Raw genomic sequence first — 23,399 nt, 5'->3', positions numbered from 1 at the left:
TTTTTTAAACAATTTGCTGTCTGCGAAGGCAAAACCCACACACAGTCACAAACGGATCGGATGTTACACAGCCTGCATTCTTTGCCAAAAAAGAAGGTTTGGCCAAAAAATTTCTCCCAGCTGTAGCATGGGGCAGTGTGAGGAGCCCTTTACTCCCATGAACCTGTCTGTGCAAGCCTTCCACTTCCAGCACTGTCCGTGAGACACCTTCAGCACCGCAGCCCTATCCCTGTTATATTTTCAGTTGTCCCAGGATGCCCTCTTTGTCTTTGTGGCCCCACCCCTTCTCTGAGGCCTAAGGGTGGAGCCACAAAAGGGAGCCACCCACTTCTTGGAAGTCAAGTAAGCCGACGCCTTCCACCAGCCCCGAGGACGTTCCCTGTGCGCGTCTCCAAGCTCTCGGTGCTGGGTTTGATAGTGCCGTGCCCGCTAACTCTGTGCTTGCATGCAACCTTCCTTCCCGAGGAGGATAAGGCTGCATTGCACCAGATGAATTTTATCCTTCCCTTTAATATCTTTCCTTTATTGTTTTGTGCGTTGGCCCCGTGATGTTTTATTGCACCGAAGCACATAATACAAATGAAAAACAAAAGAGGAAAGTTTGAATCGTTTTTAATATATTCATCCCAGTGCAGAGGAACGATGAGCCGTCTGATTAAATCTGTATGCTGGAGTTTATTAAACTGCCATAGCCTCTCTCCTGCTCTCTCTTTTAAGCAGGGACAGTCTCATTAAAATGAAGACGCTCTTCCCCCACCCCTGTTACTAGTACCTGCTTCAGGCCAGCTCCAGGCTGCTGCTGCCTTGCAGCCATTATTGAGAGGCAAAAAGAAAAGGAGTACTTGTGGCACTTTAGAGACTAACAAATTTATTTGAGCATAAGCTTTCGAGCATAAGCTACAGCTCACTTCATTGGATGCAGAGAGCTTATGAATGAGCCTGCTCAGTTGTGTTTTTCCCAGCAGCTCGAGTACAGAAGTGATTGACACCAAGGTGGACATTGCTGCTATGCCCCCAAAGGGCTGGGAGGCCCAGGAAGTCACCTGCCAGCACCTGATTAGGAGTCAGAGAGAATGACTGAGACAGACAGCGCCAGGATAGTTAGATAGGAGGAGGCAGGGAGCAGGGAAGGAGCATGGGCTAGTGGTTGGAGCAGGGGACTAGCAGTCTGCAGCCAAGGCTTTGTTCCTGATGCTGCCCATCACTCACTCTGTTATTTAAACTCTTTGTGCCTCAGTTGTCCCATCTGTAAAATGGAAGTGTTGATAGTTCTCTCTCCTTGAGGGTGTTGATTAATGCTGGGTGGGAAACAGACTCCACATCCTGCAAAGCTTATTGAGCTGTCAGAAAAATTCCCATTCCACACTGGGACAAAACCAGGGCCTTTTGAAGTTTTTGGTGACGAGGACTCTAACCCGGGTGTGAGAGACCAAGGTTCAAGGTCCTGTTTTGAATCAGGCAGAACAAGGAACCATCTGGGTCTTCCACATCCCAGGTGAGTGCCCAAACCACCACGCTAATGGCTATTCTGGGATGGGGGTGTCTCTCTCTCTCTCTTGCTCAGCAGTTCCATCCTGGAATAGCGACACCTTCTCCAATAAGAAAAGGAGTACTTGTGGCACCTTAGAGACTAACAAATTTATTAGAGCATAAGCTTTCGTGAGCTACAGCTCACTTCATCGGATGCATTTGGTGGAAAAAAAACATTTTTTTTCCACCAAATGCATCCGATGAAGTGAGCTGTAGCTCACGAAAGCTTATGCTCTAATAAATTTGTTAGTCTCTAAGGTGCCACAAGTACTCCTTTTCTTTTTGCGAATACAGACTAACACAGCTGCTACTCTGATACCTTCTACAATGACAGTGTCACAAAAATGTCGCTGTCGACAAATCAGCATTTGCCAATGAAAACATATTTTGTCTGAAAATTCCTGCCCTGCTTTGGGCTATTGATGTATCCTAAGGAAATCAGAACAAAATAACATAAGTAGCACTGAGCCAATGGGCAGGCCCCTGCATGTAGGGTCAGACGCTGCTGTGGCTCTGAAATCCCTGTCTTTATCTGGAATCTCTCTCCTCCCTCTCCAATTACTGAAGATCACACCCAGATAGATGTTCCTCTCTCCCAATAAAGGTTTTTCTTGACTCTCACCCCATAATGCCACCGGGGCTTACCCAGCCAGGGGTCTCTCAAAGGCAAGGTGAGGTACTACTGTAATTGGGCTCTCGGTCCCAGCAGACCCAGGGAGTGAGGGAAGCAGGCTCTGACGGCATATGGCAGACCAGAGATTCTGCCAGCTGACAGCCAACTCTGGGTCCTCCGCTGCCCTCTGCCAGGGGTGATTCCTGCACGTTCTACAAGAACAGGCCCTGTGGACCGCACCAGCCAGAGTTACTATCCGCTGAGGGAGCAGCTCACAAAGCAGGTTATTCGTACACATAGCAGTTCCAAAAGGCCAGTAATGCTGCTGCTCCTCTTCCCCCTCCTCAAGCCTTCAGAGGCAGCTAAGTCTGTCACACACAAGCGATAACAGTGTTAGGCCATATAATCCCTCCTTTACTTGACTTTGGGTTATTTTGAGCAGGAGATTAAAAGAGATAATCTGCATCACCTGAGATGCTGCACTTTCTATCTCTGCCCCCTGTCATCAGTTTCTGAGGGCCTGGCTCATTAGCGCATAGAAACCTCCTCACCCCCTCCCTCTGCCACTCCTAAGGCCAGCTGATAGCCTAGTATAGTCGTGCACCTGACTGTCTGACACTAGCACCGGTCAGCTAGTGAAAAGACTTAGGCCAGGCTCCCCGTCATACTGCCTCCAATACATAACACATGGCCCTTGGCATCTGGCCACTACCCAGCACTTTATGCCGGGCTTGTCAGGAAGCCGGGCTTGTGCAATGGCTCTGAGAGGGGGGATGGGAAACGAGGGAGAACCCAGCTGTCGCATCTTGGCTTTAATCAGGATTATCTCTCTTCAGCAACTCTCAGGAAAGAGCCAAGGGCAGCAGAGGGACTGGAGCAGAAGTCTCCATTCTTAGGGCTTTAAGGTTTTTTTCCCCCCCCCTTCCCGTCAGTGGGAAGCTCCCATCCTGATAGTGTAAGTCTTGCCATTGGACGTGGTGAGACACTGGATTCCCCACAACGGGTTTGCCATTCATGTCCAGAGCCAGTTTGATGGGCCCATCCCACACGCCCTACAAGACTCAGGCAATGTCTACACTGGCAACTGAATGACAAAAGTTTCGTCTTTCAGAGGTATACACCCCTTCTCCGCGAAAGACAAAAGTTTTGCAGATGACAAGCACCGGGGTGAAGAGCTCTTTGTTGGCAGGAGAGTTCTCCTGCCAACAACGCTGATGCAGCTCGTTGGGGGGTGGAAGATTTTTGTCGGCAGGAGAGCCGACAAAGAGCAGCTACACCGCACACCTTATAGTAACACGGGCCTTTCGCTAAAAGCTACATAATGTAGACCTAGCCCCACTGACAGTCCCAGATTTGGCAGCCTGGCTAACGCACGGGACTGAGGCCAGAACCTAGAGGCTTTTATCGGTTGGTCACCAGTTCAAATCCAGCTCACGCTGACTGTGGTCGAAAGCTGTGACTGATGGGTATTGGGTGGCCTGAGTTTGGTGCTGAGATAGTGATGGGCACCAAAACAGACAGGCAGGTATTGGACTCAATCCAGTTCTCATGCAGATGGCATTGATCGGCACAGTAAGGAGACAAAGGGACATGGCCTGTGAATTCCTGTCACTTCGGACCAGGGTTGAGGCACTGTGGCAGGGCAGGAGGGGATCCGGCCAATCTGCTGCCTTGTCGTGATGATTATAGCCTGTTGCAACACCCCATCCCGTTTTTTATTGTAAACTTTTACAGAATGTCACACCCTTAAAACAGGGAACTACAGAAGGGGTGGGCAAACTTTTTGACCCAAGGGCCACATCTGAGTATGGAAATTGTACGGCAGGCCATGAATGCTCACAAAATTGGGGGTTGGGGTGTTGGAAGGGGTGAGGGCTCCGGCTCGGGGTGCAGGCTCAGGGATGGGGCTGGAGATGAGGGGTTGGGGGTACAGGAGAGTGCTCTGGGTTGGGACCAAGGGGTTCGGAGGGCGGGAGGGAGATCAGGGCTGGGGCAAGTGGTTGGGGCGTGGGAGGGGGTCAGAGGTGCAGGCTCTGGCCAGGCAGCTCTGCGCGCTGCCCTGTCTGCATGTGCTGCCCCTGCAGCTCCCATTGGCCGTGGCTCCTGCCCAATGGGAGCTGCAGGGGTGGCGCTTGGGGAGGAGTAAGCATGCGGAGCCCCCGGCTGCCTCTACGCATAGAAGCTGGAGGAGGAACTTGCTGCAGCTTACATGAGCCACGGCATACGCAGAATAGGGAAAGCCTCTGACCCCGCTCCCAGGAGGTAGCTCGAGGGCTGGATTAAAATATCTGAAGGGCCAGATGTGGCCCCCGGGCCATAGTTTGCCCACCTCTGAGCTACAGCCATGGTTTTCAAATGGGACAAGACCACACTCTCTGCCCATCAGGGACAATCCTGCCTGACAACACCAAACCACTGAGAGCAGAACTACTGATTCAATGTATTGGTAGTGAGCATTTACCCCACTCTGATGAGACTGTTCTCAGGTCACTAAAGTGCCAGTTCAGGAAAACACTTAAGTATGTGCTTAACTTTAAGCACACTCTGAAGTCCCAATGACCTCAATGAGCTTTGTTGAATCAGGGCCTAAACCAGCACACTCAGTGACAGGGAGCATAGAATTCAATTCTCATTCCCTTTCAAAGGCGAGAAAGAGATCAAGACTCAAGTGTGAGCATCAATCAGGCAGTGGTAACTTTCTCGCAAAGCAAACACCCACGTGGCATGCCCATATAGACACACGTGGCATGCCCATATAGAAAACACGTGGCATGCACATATGCACCCAGCCTGCATGCCCATACCCACGGCAAGCACACACCTTCACGGGCTGCTGTTCTCATTTCAAACATCACTTGACTAGAATCCATCTGCTACCCTGGAAATTAATAGCAATCATTAAACAAAAAGAGCTGGCGAACGGAAGCCCGAGGTGAAAAGCAGCTCTTTCTGCCAGAAAAAAAATTAAAACTATTTAGACATACAGCAAGTCATTTATTACTGTGGAGTCCTCCCTCCACCTGGGGTTGAAATCTCATTACAATTTGTCCAAAACAGATGTTACCCTTTTAGCAGTAGATTATTAACAATAAACTCCATTCCTCCAGAGAGGGTGGGTGTTCTGGGTTAGCTTGGTTTTTCATCTTGGGTAACCTCCATCTGAAATGCTTATGAAAAAGATAGCATACTGGCATATCCCAGTGGCTTGTCCTTTAGCTTTCCACGTCTTTTGGATGTTATTGAGTTATCCAGCAGGGATACAAAGAGGCCTAGCATGTGATTCTCACTCTCTAGCTATTATGCATTTTTTTTGTAGTACAGTAAAGGCTCCAACCAAGACTGAGGCTTTGGTGTGCTAGGCACAGTACATACACACAGTAGGAGCCAGTCCGTGCCGCCCAAGAGATTGCAGACTAAAGAGACAGGGCAGACGAGGGGAAACACAGTACTACGAGGTGAAGTGACTTGTGTAAGACCATATGGCGGAGGCAGGAATGGTGTGCAAGTCAACTGAATCCTAGTCCATACTCACTCCCTGTAGCAGCATGCCCACCTCTGGTTGCAGGAGCGTGAGCATTTCCTATACAACCTCTTTTTTCAGAGCTTTAACTCACATCAGACCAGTGCCCCCCCCCCCCCAGGCTGGGATCTGGCACACAAATGGCCACACTTTTAGCAGGCCACTGCTTCCAACCTGACTTTTTTGCAGGTGTGTTGGGTTTGCGCCCTCAAGACGGGGAACCGTGCATGCGGCTGCTAAGCTGTGAGTACCAGTCAGCACCTGCGTTCACAGCTAACTAATCGGCATTGGCAAAGGCGGGCTTCCCCCGCCCCCAACACACAATTAAATATGTTGTACCTCAGCCACCTTGCTCTCATCCAGGACCCAGGATCCAGGACGTTGGCAGAAGTGCTGAACATCCAAACTGGAAAAAATAGAGATGCACAGCTGGGTATCGTCAGCAGCTTGGAAACACCTCACCCCCTGCCTTCCTGGGAGCCCGGTACGCACATGGAACAGGACCGGGCTGGAGCAATCCAGTGCAACTAAGCATTCTTCCTACAAGCTCGACACGCAATTGCAGAGCAACCCCAACATAGGGCAAGAGCACAGGGCTACCACAAGCTCTGAGAAAGGGGCAGAGCACAGTTGTGCAGCCTTTGGAACAAGACAGAGTCACATGTCAGTGACAGAAAGTCACAAATAGGTGCATGCTCACACTTGCTCCAGGAGGGGAAGTAAGCTGAGCTAGCCATCTACCCAGTACCATTTACTTCCCCTTCTGTGCTGGCAAGTACCTGTGTGGCGGGTAGGGTGGGAGGGTGGAGTCAAGGTATCTCCCTGCCCCTGCCCATCCACTCCCTGCCATCGGTTGTCTGCTCTCCTCCATGCTGGAACGTGTGATGCAGGTAACTTATGTTGGGGAGTAAAGGAGCACCTTACATTTTGTTATTCCCTCATATGGAGACATAAGGGGGCTCATGACTGAGCCCATAATTTGCACTGCTGTCCTAACATGCACAATCGTGTCTTTTGCCAAGGAGAGGGTGGAAGGACTCGGTCAGGACTTGACTAGTAACTATTTAACACAAGTTTCAGAGTAGCAGCCGTGTTAGTCTGTATTCGCAAAAAGAAAAGGAGTACTTGTGTCACCTTAGAGACTAACAAATTTATTAGAGCATAAGCTTTCGTGAGGTACAGCTCACTTCATCGGATGCATTTGGTGGAAAAAACAGAGGAGAGATTTATATACACACACAGAGAACATGAAACAATGGGTTTATCATACACACTGTAAGGAGAGTGATCACTTAAGATAAGCCATCACCAGCAGCAGGGGGGGGGGAAAGGAGGAAAACCTTTCATGGTGACAAGCAAGGTAGGCTAATTCCAGCAGTTAACAAGAATATCAGAGGAACAGTGGGGTGGGGGAGGAGAAATACCATGGGGAAATATGACAGGTTTCAGAGTAGCAGCCGTGTTAGTCTGTATTCGAAAAAAGAAAAGGAGGACTTGTGGCACCTTAGAGACTAACAAATTTATTAGAGCATAAGCTTTCGTGAGCTACAGCTCACTTATGCATCCGATGAAGTGAGCTTTAGCTCACGAAAGCTTATGCTCTAATAAATTTGTTAGTCTCTAAGGTGCCACAAGTACTCCTTTTCTTCATGGGGAAATAGTTTTACTTTGTGTAATGACTCATCCATTCCCAGTCTCTATTCAAGCCTAAGTTAATTGTATCCAGTTTGCAAATTAATTCCAATTCAGCAGTTTCTCATTGGAGTCTGTTTTTGAAGCTACAGTCCATTGGTGATCTTCCTAAAAACACCATCCTAGCCACTATGGATGTAGAAGCCCTCTACACCAACATTCCACACAAAGATGGACTACAAGCGTCAGGAACACTATCCCCGATAATGTCACGGATAACCTGGTGGCTGAACTTTGTGACTTTGTCCTCACCCATAACTATTTCACATTTGGTGACAATGTATACCTTCAAATCAGCGGCACTGCGATGGGTACCCGCATGGCCCCACAGTATGCCAACATTTTTATGGCTGACTTAGAACAACGCTTCCTCAGCTCTCGTCCCCTAATGCCCCTACTCTACTTGCGCTACATTGATGACATCTTCATCATCTGGACCCATGGAAAAGAAGCTCTTGAGGAATTCCACCATGATTTCAACAATTTCCATCCCACCATCAACCTCAGCCTGGACCAGTCCAAACAAGAGATCCACTTCCTGGACACTACGGTGCTAATAAGCGATGGTCACATAAACACCACCCTATATCGGAAACCTACTGACCGCTATTCCTACCTACATGCCTCTATCTTTCATCCAGATCATACCACTCAATCCATTGTCTACAGCCAAGCTCTACGATATAACCGCATTTGCTCCAACCCCTCAGACAGAGACAAACACCTACAAGATCTCTATCATGCATTCCTACAACTACAATACCCACCTGCTGAAGTGAAGAAACAGATTGACAGAGCCAGAAGAGTACCCAGAAGTCACCTACTACAGGACAGGCCCAACAAAGAAAATAACAGAACGCCACTAGCCATCACCTTCAGCCCCCAACTAAAACCTCTCCAACGCATCATCAAGGATCTACAACCTATCCTGAAGGACGACCCATCACTCTCACAGATCTTGGGAGACAGGCCAGTCCTTGCTTACAGACAGCCCCCCAATCTGAAGCAAATACTCACCAGCAACCACACACCACACAACAGAACCACTAACCCAGGAACCTATCCTTGCAACAAAGCCCGTTGCCAACTCTGTCCACATATCTATTCAGGGGATACCATCATAGGGCCTAATCACATCAGCCACACTATCAGAAGCTCCTCACCTGCACATCTACCAATGTGATATATGCCATCATGTGCCAGCAATGCCCCTCTGCCATGTACATTGGCCAAACTGGACAGTCTCTACGTAAAAGAATGAATGGACACAAATCAGACGTCAAGAATTATAACATTCAAAAACCAGTTGAAGAACACTTCAATCTCTCTGGTCACTCGATTACAGACCTAAGAGTGGCTATCCTTCAACAAAAAAGCTTCGAAAACAGACTCCAACGAGAGACTGCTGAATTGGAATTAATTTGCAAACTGGATACAATTAACTTAGGCTTGAATATAGACTGGGAATGGATGAGTCATTACACAAAGTAAAACTATTTCCCCATGTTATTTCTCCCCCCACCCCACCCCCCACTGTTCCTCTGATATTCTTGTTAACTGCTGGAATTAGCCTACCTTGCTTGTCACCATGAAAGGTTCTCCCTCCCCCCCCCCCCGCGGCTGGTGATGGCTTATCTTTAGTGATCACTCTCCTTACAGTGTGTATGATAAACCCATTGTTCCATGTTCTCTGTGTGTGTGTATATAAATCTCTCCTCTGTTTTTTCCACCAAATGCATCCGATGAAGTGAGCTGTAGCTCACGAAAGCTTATGCTCTAATAAATTTGTTAGTCTCTAAGGTGCCACAAGTACTCCTTTTCTTTTTATTTAACACAAGGGAATTCTTTTTTTCTTCTCTTCCTCTACCTAATGGTTCACTATCAATTTAGGTCATCCCCTGAAGGCAGGTTTTTGTAAAATGCTAAATAGGATGGTGGGTGGGATTATCAAACAGAACAGGGAGATTTGAAAAGACAAAATTTTTTTTTGGTTTTTTGGGGGTTTTTTTTTTTGTTTTTTAAATCTTCCTCTGCAGCTTTAGGCCAACACAAAACGGAGTAGCATTGTGCTAGCAAACAAAACTCAGAAAGTGAACCTTCAGCATATTCTAAAGTGAACTAGACTAGTACAAGCTGAATGAAATGCACAAAAGCGAGCAAGAGCGAGACAAGTAAACTAGCTGTCTGCAGTTCTTTCAGTTATAAGCAGCTCCACAGGTATTGGTAAGACAGGAAAGAAGTTTCTTAAGTATTATTTTTATCATGACTGAATCCCTTTAAGGAACTGATTTTGTTTCTCCAGTTGTGGCCGAGTTTGGACCTTGGTATCAAATTCTGTCCAGGATTTATATATCTGTTTGTGATGCAAGCTTTTTTGCTGCTGTTGTTTTTTCTTTTAAAGTAGAACCTTAAAAGGACACCATCAATTTAGAAATCAGTCTTCGGTCTGACACTTTTGTTACAGGTAACCCTTGATAATGAAAGAGATTAGCAGATTTAATATATTTCAGATTGTGCATTTGTTAACACTTCATCTATAATCAGTTTCACTGTTTCCCCTGTATAGTCACAAGAATCCATACCTATGGATCCAATTGTGGGATTACAACCTGTGTCAGTTTCTCCATATCATATGGGTCTTTCACACAGCAAAAAAGAGGAGAATCACTTTGTAAAATACTAGGAAAATATGATTATAAAAGCCACACAAATTTGCAGGACACCTCAGGGGCAGGTATAGGACCTAAACCTGCTTTAAATTCATTTTTTAAAAATTGACTAACTCTTTTAATATTTTAGCTCCATTGTAAAAAAAAATTCTGACCAAAGAGACAAGGTGGGTGAGGTAATATCTTTTATTGGACCAACTTCTGTTGGTGAGAGAGACAAGTTTTCGAGCTTACACAGAACTGTTCTTCTGAACAAAAGCAGACTTTACTGTCAAATGATTCATACGGGCCTTTTACAAAAGAATAGATTTAAAAATTCAAGCAGTAAAAACACTGTTCAAGTAACAGCAAAGGTTTGAGTGAAGACAACAGCACAGAGAAAAGGGACAGTTTAGCTTCTTTCACCATGAAAGAACAATAGGGCATTTGTTCCCTTGTTTACCTCTTAGCTCACTCCATTGTACTAAGGCATTGGAGGAGCCTTAAGCAAAAATGCCTTAATTTTTATCATTGTGGGGGAAATATTGGGGCCAGTTCACCACTCCATTACTCCAGTTTTATGCCTGTTTAATCTCAGCATAACTTCAGAGTAATGAAGCTGCAAATCAGGCACATTATTTCTAAATACGAGACACATCTGGTCAATTTTAGGGGAATTCTCCCCTATTGAAAGATATCTTTCCTTTCTGTCAATGTTATACCTGCATCTCCCTGATTAGAGTTCTTGGCTTCTCCTCATCCGCTGAAATCTTTGCACTTTCCTCTAATTCTTTTCTTCTAATGGTCATGCTTGTTGCTTCTTTAAGAGCTGACTGCTCTACCATAAGCTCGATATGACATTTACTCTGCCCATGGTGATATTTCAGGAGGTTGGTTTAATGCACAGGTAACCAACTGCTTTTAGAAGGTCAGTTACCCAGGAAAATATTCTATGTATTTACATGAACACTTTATATTATTCTGCTCAGTGATCTGCAGCTGTACTATCTAGGGCTGCAATCTTGTTAGACCTGGAAAGCTAAGCAGTGTGGGGTGGAATACAGCAGCATCAATGACTGCAAATGAGAGCCAAGCGAAAAATCGGTATTTCCGTTCTCTGAGAAATTCCAGTATTTTGACATGTTTTCGTCCTGATTTGGGATGAAAAATTGAACTACTGATTTTTTCATGGAAGGAAAAGTTACAAAACATGCCCATGCGAAAATGTCTAGTCATTTCTAAATGGCAATATTTTGTTTCGGTGTTTTGTGTCTCATGAGAGTTGTAGTCTAGCCAAGGAGTCTGGCCCATTGGAGAGAATAGGGGCATGAAGCACCTGAACTACAACTCCCATAAGGCACTACAGCACTTGAGGCAAATGCAGTTTAATGTTGCGCTGACCCAAAATGAAATATTTTGTTTAGAAATATTTAAGCAAAATCAAAAATTTTCTGCTGAAAATTTTGATTTTATGGAAACTTCTGCAGACTGGACCCTCCATTGTGAAAAGGGACAAGTTTTGAGCTCCACAAACTGGCATTCGGTAGGCCTGATTCTTCACTACCCTGCCCAGAGCATGGTAGTGCTCATGGCCACCAGTCTGAAGTGAGTGTGAAATGAACCAAATCACACTGGAAGGGGTTGACCTCCACTCGGCACTCATTTCACATGTGTCAATGACAGCTCCTCTGAACTTCCACTGCATGGGAATAACCTACTGGGCCATATATTGCCCTCAGTCTATATAGAGAGCACCTGCTTGGGTCCATGGCACTTCTGCATACAGACCAAGGGCAACAGAACTGGCCTATCTCTGTTCCAACTCCTTGCTGCCTCCACCTCTCTAGCCCCTACCTCTTCTGTGCCCCGCCCCACAGTCTCACTAAAAGCCTTCTCTTGTGCATCAGCCTCCCTGCATCTCTCTGCTTCATTGTCTCTTTAGCTCCCTTCAAACCTCAGCTGAAAACACATCTTTCCTCCCTTGCCTCTGCCTCTTAAATAATAAATAATAGCAGGGAGAGAGAGTGAAATTGACTGGGGAATGCTATTATCTGACTCTTGGAAGCATTTGGGGATCAACAGTACTTCATTTGTAACGAAAGAGGCACCGGGGCTCAAGCAATTTTTTTTACTTTCATAACGGGACCGACACAGCAAGCCAAGAGGTCCTGGGGCTATGAACTGCCAAGCTTCAAGGTGCCAGGCCTCAGCCCTGGCACAAAAGCCGTGGGGATCAAGTATAGAAGACAGGCCATGATGCAATGTTTATAAGAAGCATACAGGATCTTTTTCAGGGGAAAAGGCAATACACCACGTTTATTGAAGATACAACAATTAGCATATGCATTCAATCACACCACATACATACACACACACACACACAGTCCCGCCAGCCAATGTTATAGTTACCAGTCCAGAGTCCGGATCAATCTAGTGGCCAGCTAGGTTGATCATGGGGAGGTAGGAGCCAGGTTCTGTTGGTCGTGACACGATGCTCTGGGGAAGTCTTGGCAGGACGAACCCAAAGTTTCACGGCCAGGCTCCCTGTTTATATAGGGATTATATATGATGTAACCAATTGCTGTTTGACAAGTGCTTGTTTTCTGAAATTATCCTTCTCATCCTTTATCTTGTTCTTTCATCAAGCCTCTCAGGGAGTTATTCTAAGCTGGTTTTGATCACCGCTATCTTGTCCCCATTGATAGGTGCCTGTCTCATCTTTAGAGTCGCCAATCTGTCCTCCTCTGACATTTCAATAGGGACGTGTTGCAACCTCCTGGCGCCCTTGCATCTGTCTCCAATTTCTCCATAGAACATCTGTTCAGTGATGGCCCTCACACTTATCTCTTAACACACATTCCTCATTCACACCCAAAACGGAACTAATTTACACAGAACATTTTGAACAGGAACATCAAGTTGCAATGCAAAAGAAAAAGAATCGCGGCATTCTTTTACATATTTTAAAATGCTAAACCTACAATAAAGCGGTGACCCTCAAAGGTGTGTTACTGCATTGAAATCAGTCCAGACACAAAGAAATTCTGGCTGATGCATCTCTACCAATGGCACATTAGGCCATTCCTTTCTGCTAGTCAGAAAGGGTGGCTCGCAGGATACGATCAAATCATACATCAATACATTTAATACATGCTATATTATTATCTTATTATTCTTTATCCTTCATTCTAAATTATACAAAATACAAACATAAAATCCTACTACTACAATGATGCAAACCCAAGATGTGCCGTATTGAGCTCTTAGCAAGGAATCCAAATGCTACCTTTGTACTGAAGAGGAACCTGGATTTGATTGGCCTGGGCACCTTTATTATTCGATGGCGTGGCAATGCTAACTGATATCACCAGGCAGGAGGAGTGTAAACTGATGCCAGGAATATGAATTAGAAGAAACCCTGCCAGGGAGCATTCTTTCCACACATGACATATACGGAATGGACATTAAGCTATTTAGGGGAAACTTCATCATTAATAAATGTTTTCTCTGCCATCTTAGAGCTGTCTCCTCATATTATTTTACACATAATGAATAGCCTGGGTTCATTTTAACATTTGGTCCCTGTTAGCCAAATTTTCCCTCTCCACCTCTTTGCACGATTAAACATTTATCATTTGTAATGTACCACTGCCGTATCGCTATTGCACTCTTTGTAGTACGGCTCCTTCATTTACTGATAACCTGACCTTTGTGACTGTGAAAGAGGATCTAAGAGAAGCTGACATATGGCCAGATGGAGTCAGAAGGTAGGGAGACAAACAGAGGTATAGAAGAAAGGATACGCCAAAGAGAGAGAGAGACGGTGTGCGCTAATCTAGCTCTTTGCCCCTAGTCAGTAAATCTAATCCACAGCTTGAAATAACTCATTCAGTAGAATAATACAATTAAGAATCAAGTGCCAGAGACTGCATGTTATTAGATCTGCTGCCCAGATCCCTCACCCCACCACTCCCCTCTCAGCTGCTTTGTTTATTTCAGTGGTGGCTCTCCTTGCAGCTGCCACTCTGGTCTAATTTACTGATGCCATTAGTCAAGAGATGGAAACAAAACCCAACCACCCTGCTGGTTGTTTCTGGAGCCTGGGTGATGCCCCTTTGGTCTGAAGAAACCTGGTTCTGGAGCTCTAGGAGATCAGAAATGACGAGTTTGATGCTCTCAGTCCAGTCCCTACTGGATACTTGTCCGCACAACAAACCACAGCTATCCCTGGTTGTGAGAGGTGCCATTGACAGGTATGTGTAAAGGCCCAGGAATGGAATAATAAGGGTGTTGCCGATCAGGACTGAGGAGCAGCAAAGCTGTGTGTGGATCCAGGGCTTAGCAGGGCTATCACAGGTCAGGAGTGAGAAGAAGGGTGATAGAGAAATGTACAGAGCTTGTTTCCTGGCCTGAGTGTCCCATTTTCTCAAGCCCCGAAATTAAACATATTCCCTCCTAAATGGAAATATAGCAGTATCCATGCTTTGCTACCGGCAAAGAGTAAAGTCCTCCTGAGATAAGCTTAGCAGAGCTTCAGCTGTTTTAGTTAGGGAGATTAACGGCTGGTGCCTCCGGGTGAGACTTTTGTCTGTGGTAATGTACAGGACCCATTCACAGAGTCCATCTGCAAGCTGGGGGACTGTATGAAGTGTGTTCTATTGGCTGATCATCATTTAGCAGACAGCAAAGGTGTCACTGACAGCATATACCTGATAGAATGAAGCCATATTAAACAAAAGGGCAAGCCATCTCTGGTTTCGATTAAATTAATCATGTCAAATCCGTGGGTATTGTTATCCCAACTCTAGGGAGGCAGTGTCTTTGTTCCTTTTTATTTGTTTCTTTATGATGGGTAAACAAGATCTGGAATGTTTTATTTTCTGTTTGGTTTTTACATTAGAAATGCAGGTTCTTTCTCCCCTGTTTTTCCTTGAAGACTCGATGGATGACTGCAAAACTGGTAGAATTATGACCTCACAAGTACCAAGTGAGTGAAAGAAGAGTCGTCGGGGGAGGAGGGACTTATTAGGCAGGCTGGTTAAACCTGTGGAGATTTTGTTGTTTTTTTCTCAACACCAACTCAAACAGCAGGGAGCAAAGATCACAGAGTGAGATTCAACACTCTGGACCCTTTCAGTGGAGGGCAGGGAGAGCTAACTTCCCCAGGCCTCCAAGGAGACCTCCAGCAAAAAATTATATGAGATAGAATAGGGCTGATTACTAGCTGGTGGAAGTTGGTGGGGCTGCCTAGACTATGAGCTATTTTACACCATTTTACCCCAGCTGAGAATCCAGCCCACTATTTCTAAAGGAAGAGCAAACAGAAGGAAACGCTTTTTGTGAGAAGAACACCCCAGAGCAGAGCAGAAGCTGAACACTTCTATGCCTTCTTTATCCATTATAATAAAACAAAATTAGTAACCCTTTGCAGGTCTCCTTTAACTGTTTCCCTTGCACTGCAAGATGCGCAGCCCCTTGCCTGACATTGGATCCCACCCCAAAGACGGTGCCGGGAAGCACGCTCCCAAGTGCCAACGAGATGAGCAATTATCTTCTTGGTCCAAAACAACAAGGCCTACGTCTCAGCTCCCCAGTCATGTCCCGGCAATCTAATAAAGAGGGAGATTAGCCCCTCTTTCCTCTGTTACATCTCCTTAATGCTGTCATTTTATTCACACTTTGCAAAGCAAATAAACCAGCAAATTGCTTGCTTTAATGAGCTGGAATTAAACTCTGCTGCCGATAGAATGCCTTTTCCAGTTTCTGCTGTTGGAGAGAAACCAGCTGATAGGCAGCATGCAGACAGCAAACACCCAGCATGAGCATTACTGAACCTGTTCGAGTCACTTACAGTCAGCCTTCTCCATCCCAGTTAGACTTGGGAGGAGCTGTGGTTTTGTCTCCAGTTTCTCCTTCCCTGGAAGCTCCTACTCCTTTAGCCAAAATACTGCTCCGTGCGCCACATGCCACAGGGCTGAGAGATAAGCCAACATGGAGATCCAGAGCTGAACCTCCACAAGATTCAAAGGCTGGGTTCAGAGCCACTCTGGGGGATAGATCCAAGTTCAGACGTCCCCAGAGTTTGAGGGTTCAGCTCAGAAGCGCTGGTTCAGGTAAAGTGGGAGCTCGGAGATAGGGGAGGCAGAGACTCGACCCATCAAAGAGAAGGAAGGAACTACCCAGGATTCTTGATTCCCTGACCTGATCTCCTGTGTTGTGCTGCTGTGCTATGGGCAAACAGTGGGGAGTGAAGGGATTCTTGCAATGTGTGTAAGGTCAGACTGTGCCTTTAATGCGCAGGCCCATGTGGGGGCAGTATTGTGCTGAACCAAGGCAGCAGGAGCTCCAGGAGGTATTGAGTCTCGGGGAGGTCCCAGCACACAGGGTTGGGAGGTGGGGTGGCACGCACTGCCCTCCATGGCTGGGGGGAGGGTGCACTTCTCACACCATTTTCGGGGTGACTTGCTCCCCAGAGAACAAGTGAGCGATCTCTGAACAGGGGAAAGGGAGGAGCTGCAGTTGTGGCTGGCAGCTGTCCATAAATGGAGTGGAGAAGGCTCTTAGGGCAGCAGAAATCTAACCACACGAGTAAGCAAAAAATCTAAGCCTAGTCAGCCAATTGGCTTGTAAAGCACGTCAAGAGCTTTTGGGTGAAAGGGGCCAATATACAGAGTAAAAAACATCAGTCATGACTTCCAACCCCACCTTAACTTACCTGCCCCTACTGAGAACAAGCTGTGAGCTTCTCTTCTGAGTCTGCTTTGTATCGGGAGAGGCTGCAAAGGGGAGGGGCTTACAGGGCAGGAAATGGACCCAGAGAGGAAGCCCAGAGCCCACATGGCTTGTGAACAGAGATTACATTCAGTGGCATGTGTTTACAACGTGAGCTCCAGATGAGCACTCCCCATCTTCTCATCGAGGGTTCCAAGTGCTTTAATTCAGCCTCCTACCATCCTGTGAACCAGGGAAGTAGTTTCATTGTCCTCATTTTATTGAAGAAGAAACTGAGGCCAGGAAAGGTTAATTGACTTGCCCAAGCCACAAGGGATACAGTGGCATATCTGAGAGTATCATCTACGTGACTCTCAGACCTGGGCTGTAGTCATTAGCCTCTGGCTCCTTCCATTAGCGAAGGGAAGATGTAAGGTGTTTGAGGCTAATCACTGAAACACCCGAGGGCAGAATTCCTTTTCCATTCCATGCTGCCTCCAAGGCCTAATCTACACTAGAAGATGGTTGCTGGCATAGGTATACTGGCAAACTCTTCAGTTATAATGCCATGCCCCAAACAAAATAAGCTATACCAGAAAAAGCACCTTTTTTGCTAGTTTAACTGCGTCCGCTCTAGGGCTTTCGCTGGTATAGAAATGTTATAAAAAACTCCCCTAACATTACTAGACGGACAAAAATTTCTTGGATAGATCTGGCCTACATATGGGACACTTTGGTCAGTAACTTCTGGCTTTCTCCAAAGACATTATCAACGTCTCTCCAGTTGGGGGGACTTGTGGCTGGATATTCCCCTCTCACAAACAGTTGAAGTTAGAGCAGATTTTGTTATTCATGTAACGTGAAATAAACTGTTCCATTTTGGGATATTCATTGTTCGCTATTCAGTAAGGACAAATAAACTGTTTCACTGCTCATTATTACTGGCCTGTTTACCAGGCTATAGAGTGTGACTGGTTAACAAGGGTCCTCAGCTTTGAAAAACATTCTGTTTCATATTCTGTGAGTCTGAGATGGAAAATAAGGGCCAGATTTTAGCAGGACTGCTTGCAGCGTAAGGTCCTGCTCAATGGGAGGATGCAGAATCTAGCCTGAAATTCCCACTGTTGCCATGTTTCATACTACTCATTGACCTGTCCCACCCAGCATAGAGTCACGTAGCTACCCCAGTGCTGGGCAGGAGGGGGAAAACAGACTGGATTAGTTAGAAGTGCACGTTAATGGGCGACAGCTCCACTGCCAGACAAGTCCTAGGGAGTAATAGCAGCTTAATTTTTCAATCTGGGAAAGGACTGGTCCAAGCAGCATGCAGCTACCCTGGGAAGAAGACAACTTCTGTGTGCTTTCCCATGCAACTAGGTTCTACCCTGCACGGATCAGATTGGGGTCTGAAAGCCAGGCAACTTGCTGGTTTCTTTTCCACTTGTGAGTTATGAACCAGTTTGTTGGCTGCTTTCAAATGATCCAGGTGTCATTTCTTAATACCTGGGAGCAGAGGACCTGGGCTGTAGGCTAGCTTTGGTGAGAGCTCTACCTGAATGCTGGGTGGGAGTATAATAAGTGAGCATATGAAATTTGCGGAGCGTGTCTGTTCCTAGGGACAACCACCTATGTGTTCTGCAGAGCCCTTGGTGAAAGAGAGAGTCCCTCTCCTGGACCCACCTTCCCTCCCATGTGGTTCTCAAGATATTTCACTGTGTGGAGTTTCAGGAAGTGATTCATGGGCCACAGAGGGGTTCCCAGACAGCAGCGTGAGTACTAGTGTTCTAGCTGGCAAATATTCACAGCAAGCCTTGACCCCACTCTGAGCCCTGGGCCCACCCAACCTAGTTCCAGATTTGCTAAATTTTGCAAATGTGACAGAAGAAAACTCACAGGAGATAAATTCATAAACTACCACCCCTATTAAGGCCCAGGACACCACACTATTTACCAGTGATAGCTTCACCGGGTCCTGATAGATTCTGTTCTTCATCCTACTGTTTCCTGGGATGGAGAACTTCCAGACATGGCTTCGGCTCCCGCAAATCTCAAGGGTCTGCTAGGTGGGCCAGGAAGCAGCTTTCTCACCCAAAGGTTGGCAGTAAAGGGAAAGCCCCTTTCTCCTTCAAGAGCAGTAAGCTTAGAGGCGGTTAGTGCCCCATAAGGCACAGCATGCTAGCTAGTGAGTCCTTCAGGGGTACAGCTGGTTTCAAAATGTGATTTTTTCCACTGGAAATGTCAACTTTTTGTTCAAAAGCCAAAACCTAAATGTTTTTGGCCAAAATCTGTCAGAAACTGAACAAATGTTCAAATTTCCATTTTCCAATTAAACATCATTCTTGGAGGAAAGCAGAAACACTTTCTGCAAACATTTTCCTTTACTCAAAAACCCAGAAAACGTTTCAATGGAAAATGCTAAACAGTCCTACTCAGAACTCTGTAGCAAAAGTTAACTAGGAATTCTGAAGTTTTTCTTAGTACTGTGACATTACCAAAGTCCTCAGAGGGTTCCCTGTCCACTCTCCTGAGTCTTACAGGGAAGCTGATGCCCCTGGCCTTATAGCAGAGACAGCTATAGTGGGTAAGGAAGGGTCTCTTTTTGCCCTTTGTATATGCGTTATGCTACTAAAAGACTGGGGGAGTGACCACATGGAATTTCCTCCACCACTGAACATCCAAGGGAAGAGATACTGGAGACAGCAAAACGGGGAGGAGGGTTGGAAGTCACCCCCACAAAGACAAGTATGATGGGGAGTGGTGAGGATTGTATGTTCCCTGGAAACAAACATAACCTCGAGTTACCACCCAAGTTCCTAGAAACAGCTTAGGATTCCAGTGCTGGGTTTTATCTTAGGTACCCAGCAGCTACAAGCACAGTTAGAGAGAGGCAGAATTTGAAAGAAGTCTCAACCTGCATCCAATTAGTGGGTGAAATGCTGCCATAACTGAGGTCACAAAGGCCAGGATGTAGATGGCTAACTACCAGCTTTGTGCACACAGATGTCACATCGTTAGACATCTAAATTCCAGCGCCCAAAATTAACTGCAGGCTCAATTATGTGTGCCCAAAATTAACTGCAGGCTCAATTATGTGTGCCCCCACTCCAAATAAATAAATAATGGAAGCCATGTTAAAAAACCTGGTGCCTAGTGCTAATGGAAAAGCAGGGCATGGAAAGCCAGTCCTGTCACTGCCCCAGAAGCTGCTGCAGTGTGACAAATGCTCTTAAACGTTATTTTGTCTCACTTTTGTGGTTTTGGTTTTGTTTGGTTTTTTTGCAGGTGAATCCATTGACCAGACCAGGGCACCGAGAGGGACGGACAGACAGATGCACAGAGAGGCAGATGGAGAAGAAGCCCGGTGCCAACCTGGAGATGGGCAGCAAAAAGAAAACAAGGAGAGGTACTGTAGAAAGTGAAAGAAAAGCCTGTCTCTAAACCAGAGAGAGTCCCCTTCCAAGTACCTACCCAGCCCTGAGTGACTTCAGCGGAAGCCCGACAAGATGCCAGAAGGGCCAATGACATAGGATTGCCCCCCATAAGCCTGTGGTGGTGGCACCCTGTGGGTGGTCACTGGGCAACTTGGACAACGAGGTTCTCCTTTTCCTTGGGACACTTCCCACTGTATCCAAACCATGAGGAGAAGGGAGAGAAAAGCGAAGATGCCCAAGGAACATTAACCCAAGGCTTCCCTCCTCTCCGACCCAGCACTCATCCCTGCTTCCAGCAGATAAGGAACTCCTTCTCTGCGTTGCCCTTCCAGATGGCAGGTCATCAGTGGGCAGTGACGTCAGCGTTGTGTGTGTGCGTGGCGGCCGTCTCTCTGCTGCACACAGGCGGGGTGCGGGCAGACTGCTGGCTGATCGAGGGCGACAAGGGCTTCGTTTGGCTGGCTATATGCAGCCAGAACCAGCCCCCTTATGAGTCCATCCCTCAGCAAATCAACAGCACGATTGTGGATTTGCGACTGAATGACAACAAGATCAAAAGCGTGCAGTACTCCTCACTCAGCCGCTTCGGTAACCTGACATACCTCAACTTGACGAAGAACGAAATCTCCTACATCGAGGATGGTGCCTTCTCAGGACAGTTTAACCTCCAGGTGCTGCAGCTTGGCTACAACCGCCTGAGGAACCTGACCGAGGGAATCCTCCGGGGCCTAGGAAAGCTGGAGTACCTCTACCTCCAGGCTAACCTCATTGAGGCAGTCACCCCCAATGCCTTCTGGGAGTGCCCCAACATAGTGAACATTGACCTATCCATGAACAGGATCCAGAGACTGGACAGCAACACCTTTAGGGGCCTGAACAAACTCTCAGTCTGTGAACTCTACAGCAACCCCTTCTATTGCTCCTGTGAACTCCTAGGCTTCCTGCAATGGCTGGAAGGCTTCACCAACATGACGCGCACCTATGACCGCATGCAGTGCGACTCCCCGCCAGACTACACTGGCTACTTCTTGCTAGGCCAAGGCCGGACCGGTTACCGCAATGCTCTGGGCATGCTCTCCACCCTCTGCACTGGGAGCTCCTATACCATGATACCTCGCTTTATCCCACCCAGGTACCAAGTGACCACAGCTCCGTCAGAAAGCCCATGTTCTGAGGAAGAATGTTTCTCTGGGGACGGCACGACACCCCAGGTCTCCCTCCACACGCCCGTGGGTGAGACGGAGATGCGCCCCAACATCCGAGTGAAGCATCTCACCCACAATTCGGCCACGCTGACGGTGCAGATCCCCTACCCATTCAGCAAGATGTACATCCTGGCACAGTACGAGAACGGCTTCTCTTCCGTCGTCACCAAGCTGAAGAAGCAGAAGGAGGACATTGAGCTGACTAACCTTGTAGCACAAAAAGACTACACCTACTGTGTGGTCTCCCTCCACCACGTCTTAAGGTACAACCACACTTGCCTCACCCTCTCCCCAAACAAAATGAGCAGAGAGGACCCAGTGCCCACTCCCTCCACTGCCACCCACTATATCATGACGATCCTGGGCTGCCTGTTCGGCATGGTAATTGTCCTGGGGGTGGTGTACTATTGCCTCCGTAAGAGGCGTCAGCAGGAGGAGAAGCACAAGAAGGCAGCTGGCAGCATGAAGAAGACCATCATAGAGCTAAAGTATGGGCCAGAGATGGAGACAACCAGTATCACTCAGCTGTCCCAGGGGCAGATGCTGGGTGGGGAGACCGTGACCCGCATCCCCTACTTGCCCTCCGCTGGGGAAGTCGAGCAATACAAGTTGATAGACAGCAGCGAGACCCCCAAGGCCACCAAGGGCAATTACATGGAAGTGCGGACAGGGGAGCAGCCCGAAAGACGAGAGTGTGAGCTCTCCATGCCTCCTGACAGCCAGAGCTCCGTGGCTGAGATCTCCACCATCACAAAGGAGGTGGACAAGGTGAACCAGATCATCAACAACTGCATTGATGCCTTGAAATCAGAGTCCACCTCCTTCCAGGGGGTGAAATCAGGGGCGATTTCCACTGCTGAGCCTCAGCTGGTACTCTTATCAGAACAGATCTCTGGCAAACATGGCTTCCTGTCCCCCGTGTACAAGGAAAGTTACAGCCACCCGTTGCAGAGACATCACAGCATGGAGGCAGCTCCCAAACGCTCCAGCACTTCCTCCAGCGGCTCCATACGTAGCCCCAGATCCTTCCGCTCTGAGGGCTCCGGCCACAAGTCAGAAGCCAAGTACATTGAGAAGACATCCCCAACCGCAGACACCATCCTCACTGTGACACCGGCGGCGGCCATTCTGCGAGCAGAGGCAGAGAAGATCCGACAGTACAGCGAACATCGGCACTCTTACCCGGGGTCACACCAGGGGGAGCAGCACGACAGCATGGGTGGGCGTAAGCCCTCCATTCTGGAACCTTTGACCAGACCCCGCCCCAGAGACCTGGCCTACTCTCAGCTCTCTCCCCAGTATCACAACCTGAGCTACAGCTCCAGCCCAGAGTACACATGCAAACCCTCGCACAGCATCTGGGAGCGCTTCAAACTCAACCGGAAGCGGCACAAAGACGAAGAGGAATATATGGCGGCTGGCCATGCCCTGCGCAAAAAGGTCCAGTTTGCCAAAGATGAGGATCTTCACGACATCCTAGACTACTGGAAAGGTGTGTCTGCCCAGCACAAGTCCTGAGTCCTCACGCAGCTCGTGACTTAACACTAACTGGACCAAAAGAAACCTGCAGCAGCTATTTTTATCCAGACTGTCTTTCAGACAAACAAACAAACAAACCATAAATTATGAGAAAAATCTATAATTAGTCTATATAATATATGAGAGAGAAAGATTACAAAAGATCTCATGTCTATGAGATACACACCAAATTTGAACACAAAGACTCTTAAAAAAAACAAACCTGTGGAGTGAAAAAAAAGTTTTTGATTTTTTTTTTTAAAAAAGAAAAAAATATAAAAAGGGGTGGAGGTTGGGCAGCGATTTGAGGTCTGGAGTATTCCAATGTTGCATCGCATGATTCCCTATTCCGTGATTTTGTGGATTCTTTGTGTATAGTTTGTCTTCTTCTTTCTCCTTCCCTTCCAAACAAAACAACAACAAAAAACCAAAAAGAGACCAGAAGGAGAAAGTTCCTTTGGGCTTTTTGCAAATGGAGTCTTCCAGCTTAGACTTTCATCCAGTCGAAGGCTCATTCATGTCTTTATTCAC

At 47.1% G+C, this 23,399-nt stretch overlaps 1 protein-coding gene across 2 annotated transcripts in view; it reads left to right on the top strand.

The window, feature by feature from the left end:
* The window catches only part of ELFN1 (extracellular leucine rich repeat and fibronectin type III domain containing 1), a 241,140-nt gene extending 218,014 nt beyond the window's left edge, over positions 1 to 23,126 (top strand). For both annotated transcript variants that reach the window (XM_043493536.1, XM_038420874.2), the window contains one exon: positions 19,997 to 23,126. In XM_043493536.1, coding sequence (XP_043349471.1) covers positions 20,478 to 22,868 — 2,391 coding nt within the window. In that variant the 5' untranslated portion in view covers positions 19,997 to 20,477 and the 3' untranslated portion in view covers positions 22,869 to 23,126. The remainder of the gene's footprint in view (positions 1 to 19,996) is intronic.
* Positions 23,127 to 23,399: the final 273 nt, after the last annotated feature.

Source organism: Dermochelys coriacea, chromosome 10 (genome assembly GCF_009764565.3).
Source record: "Dermochelys coriacea isolate rDerCor1 chromosome 10, rDerCor1.pri.v4, whole genome shotgun sequence".
Taxonomy (NCBI): Eukaryota; Metazoa; Chordata; order Testudines; family Dermochelyidae; genus Dermochelys; species Dermochelys coriacea.
This window is presented reverse-complemented; position numbering and strand designations above follow the sequence as displayed.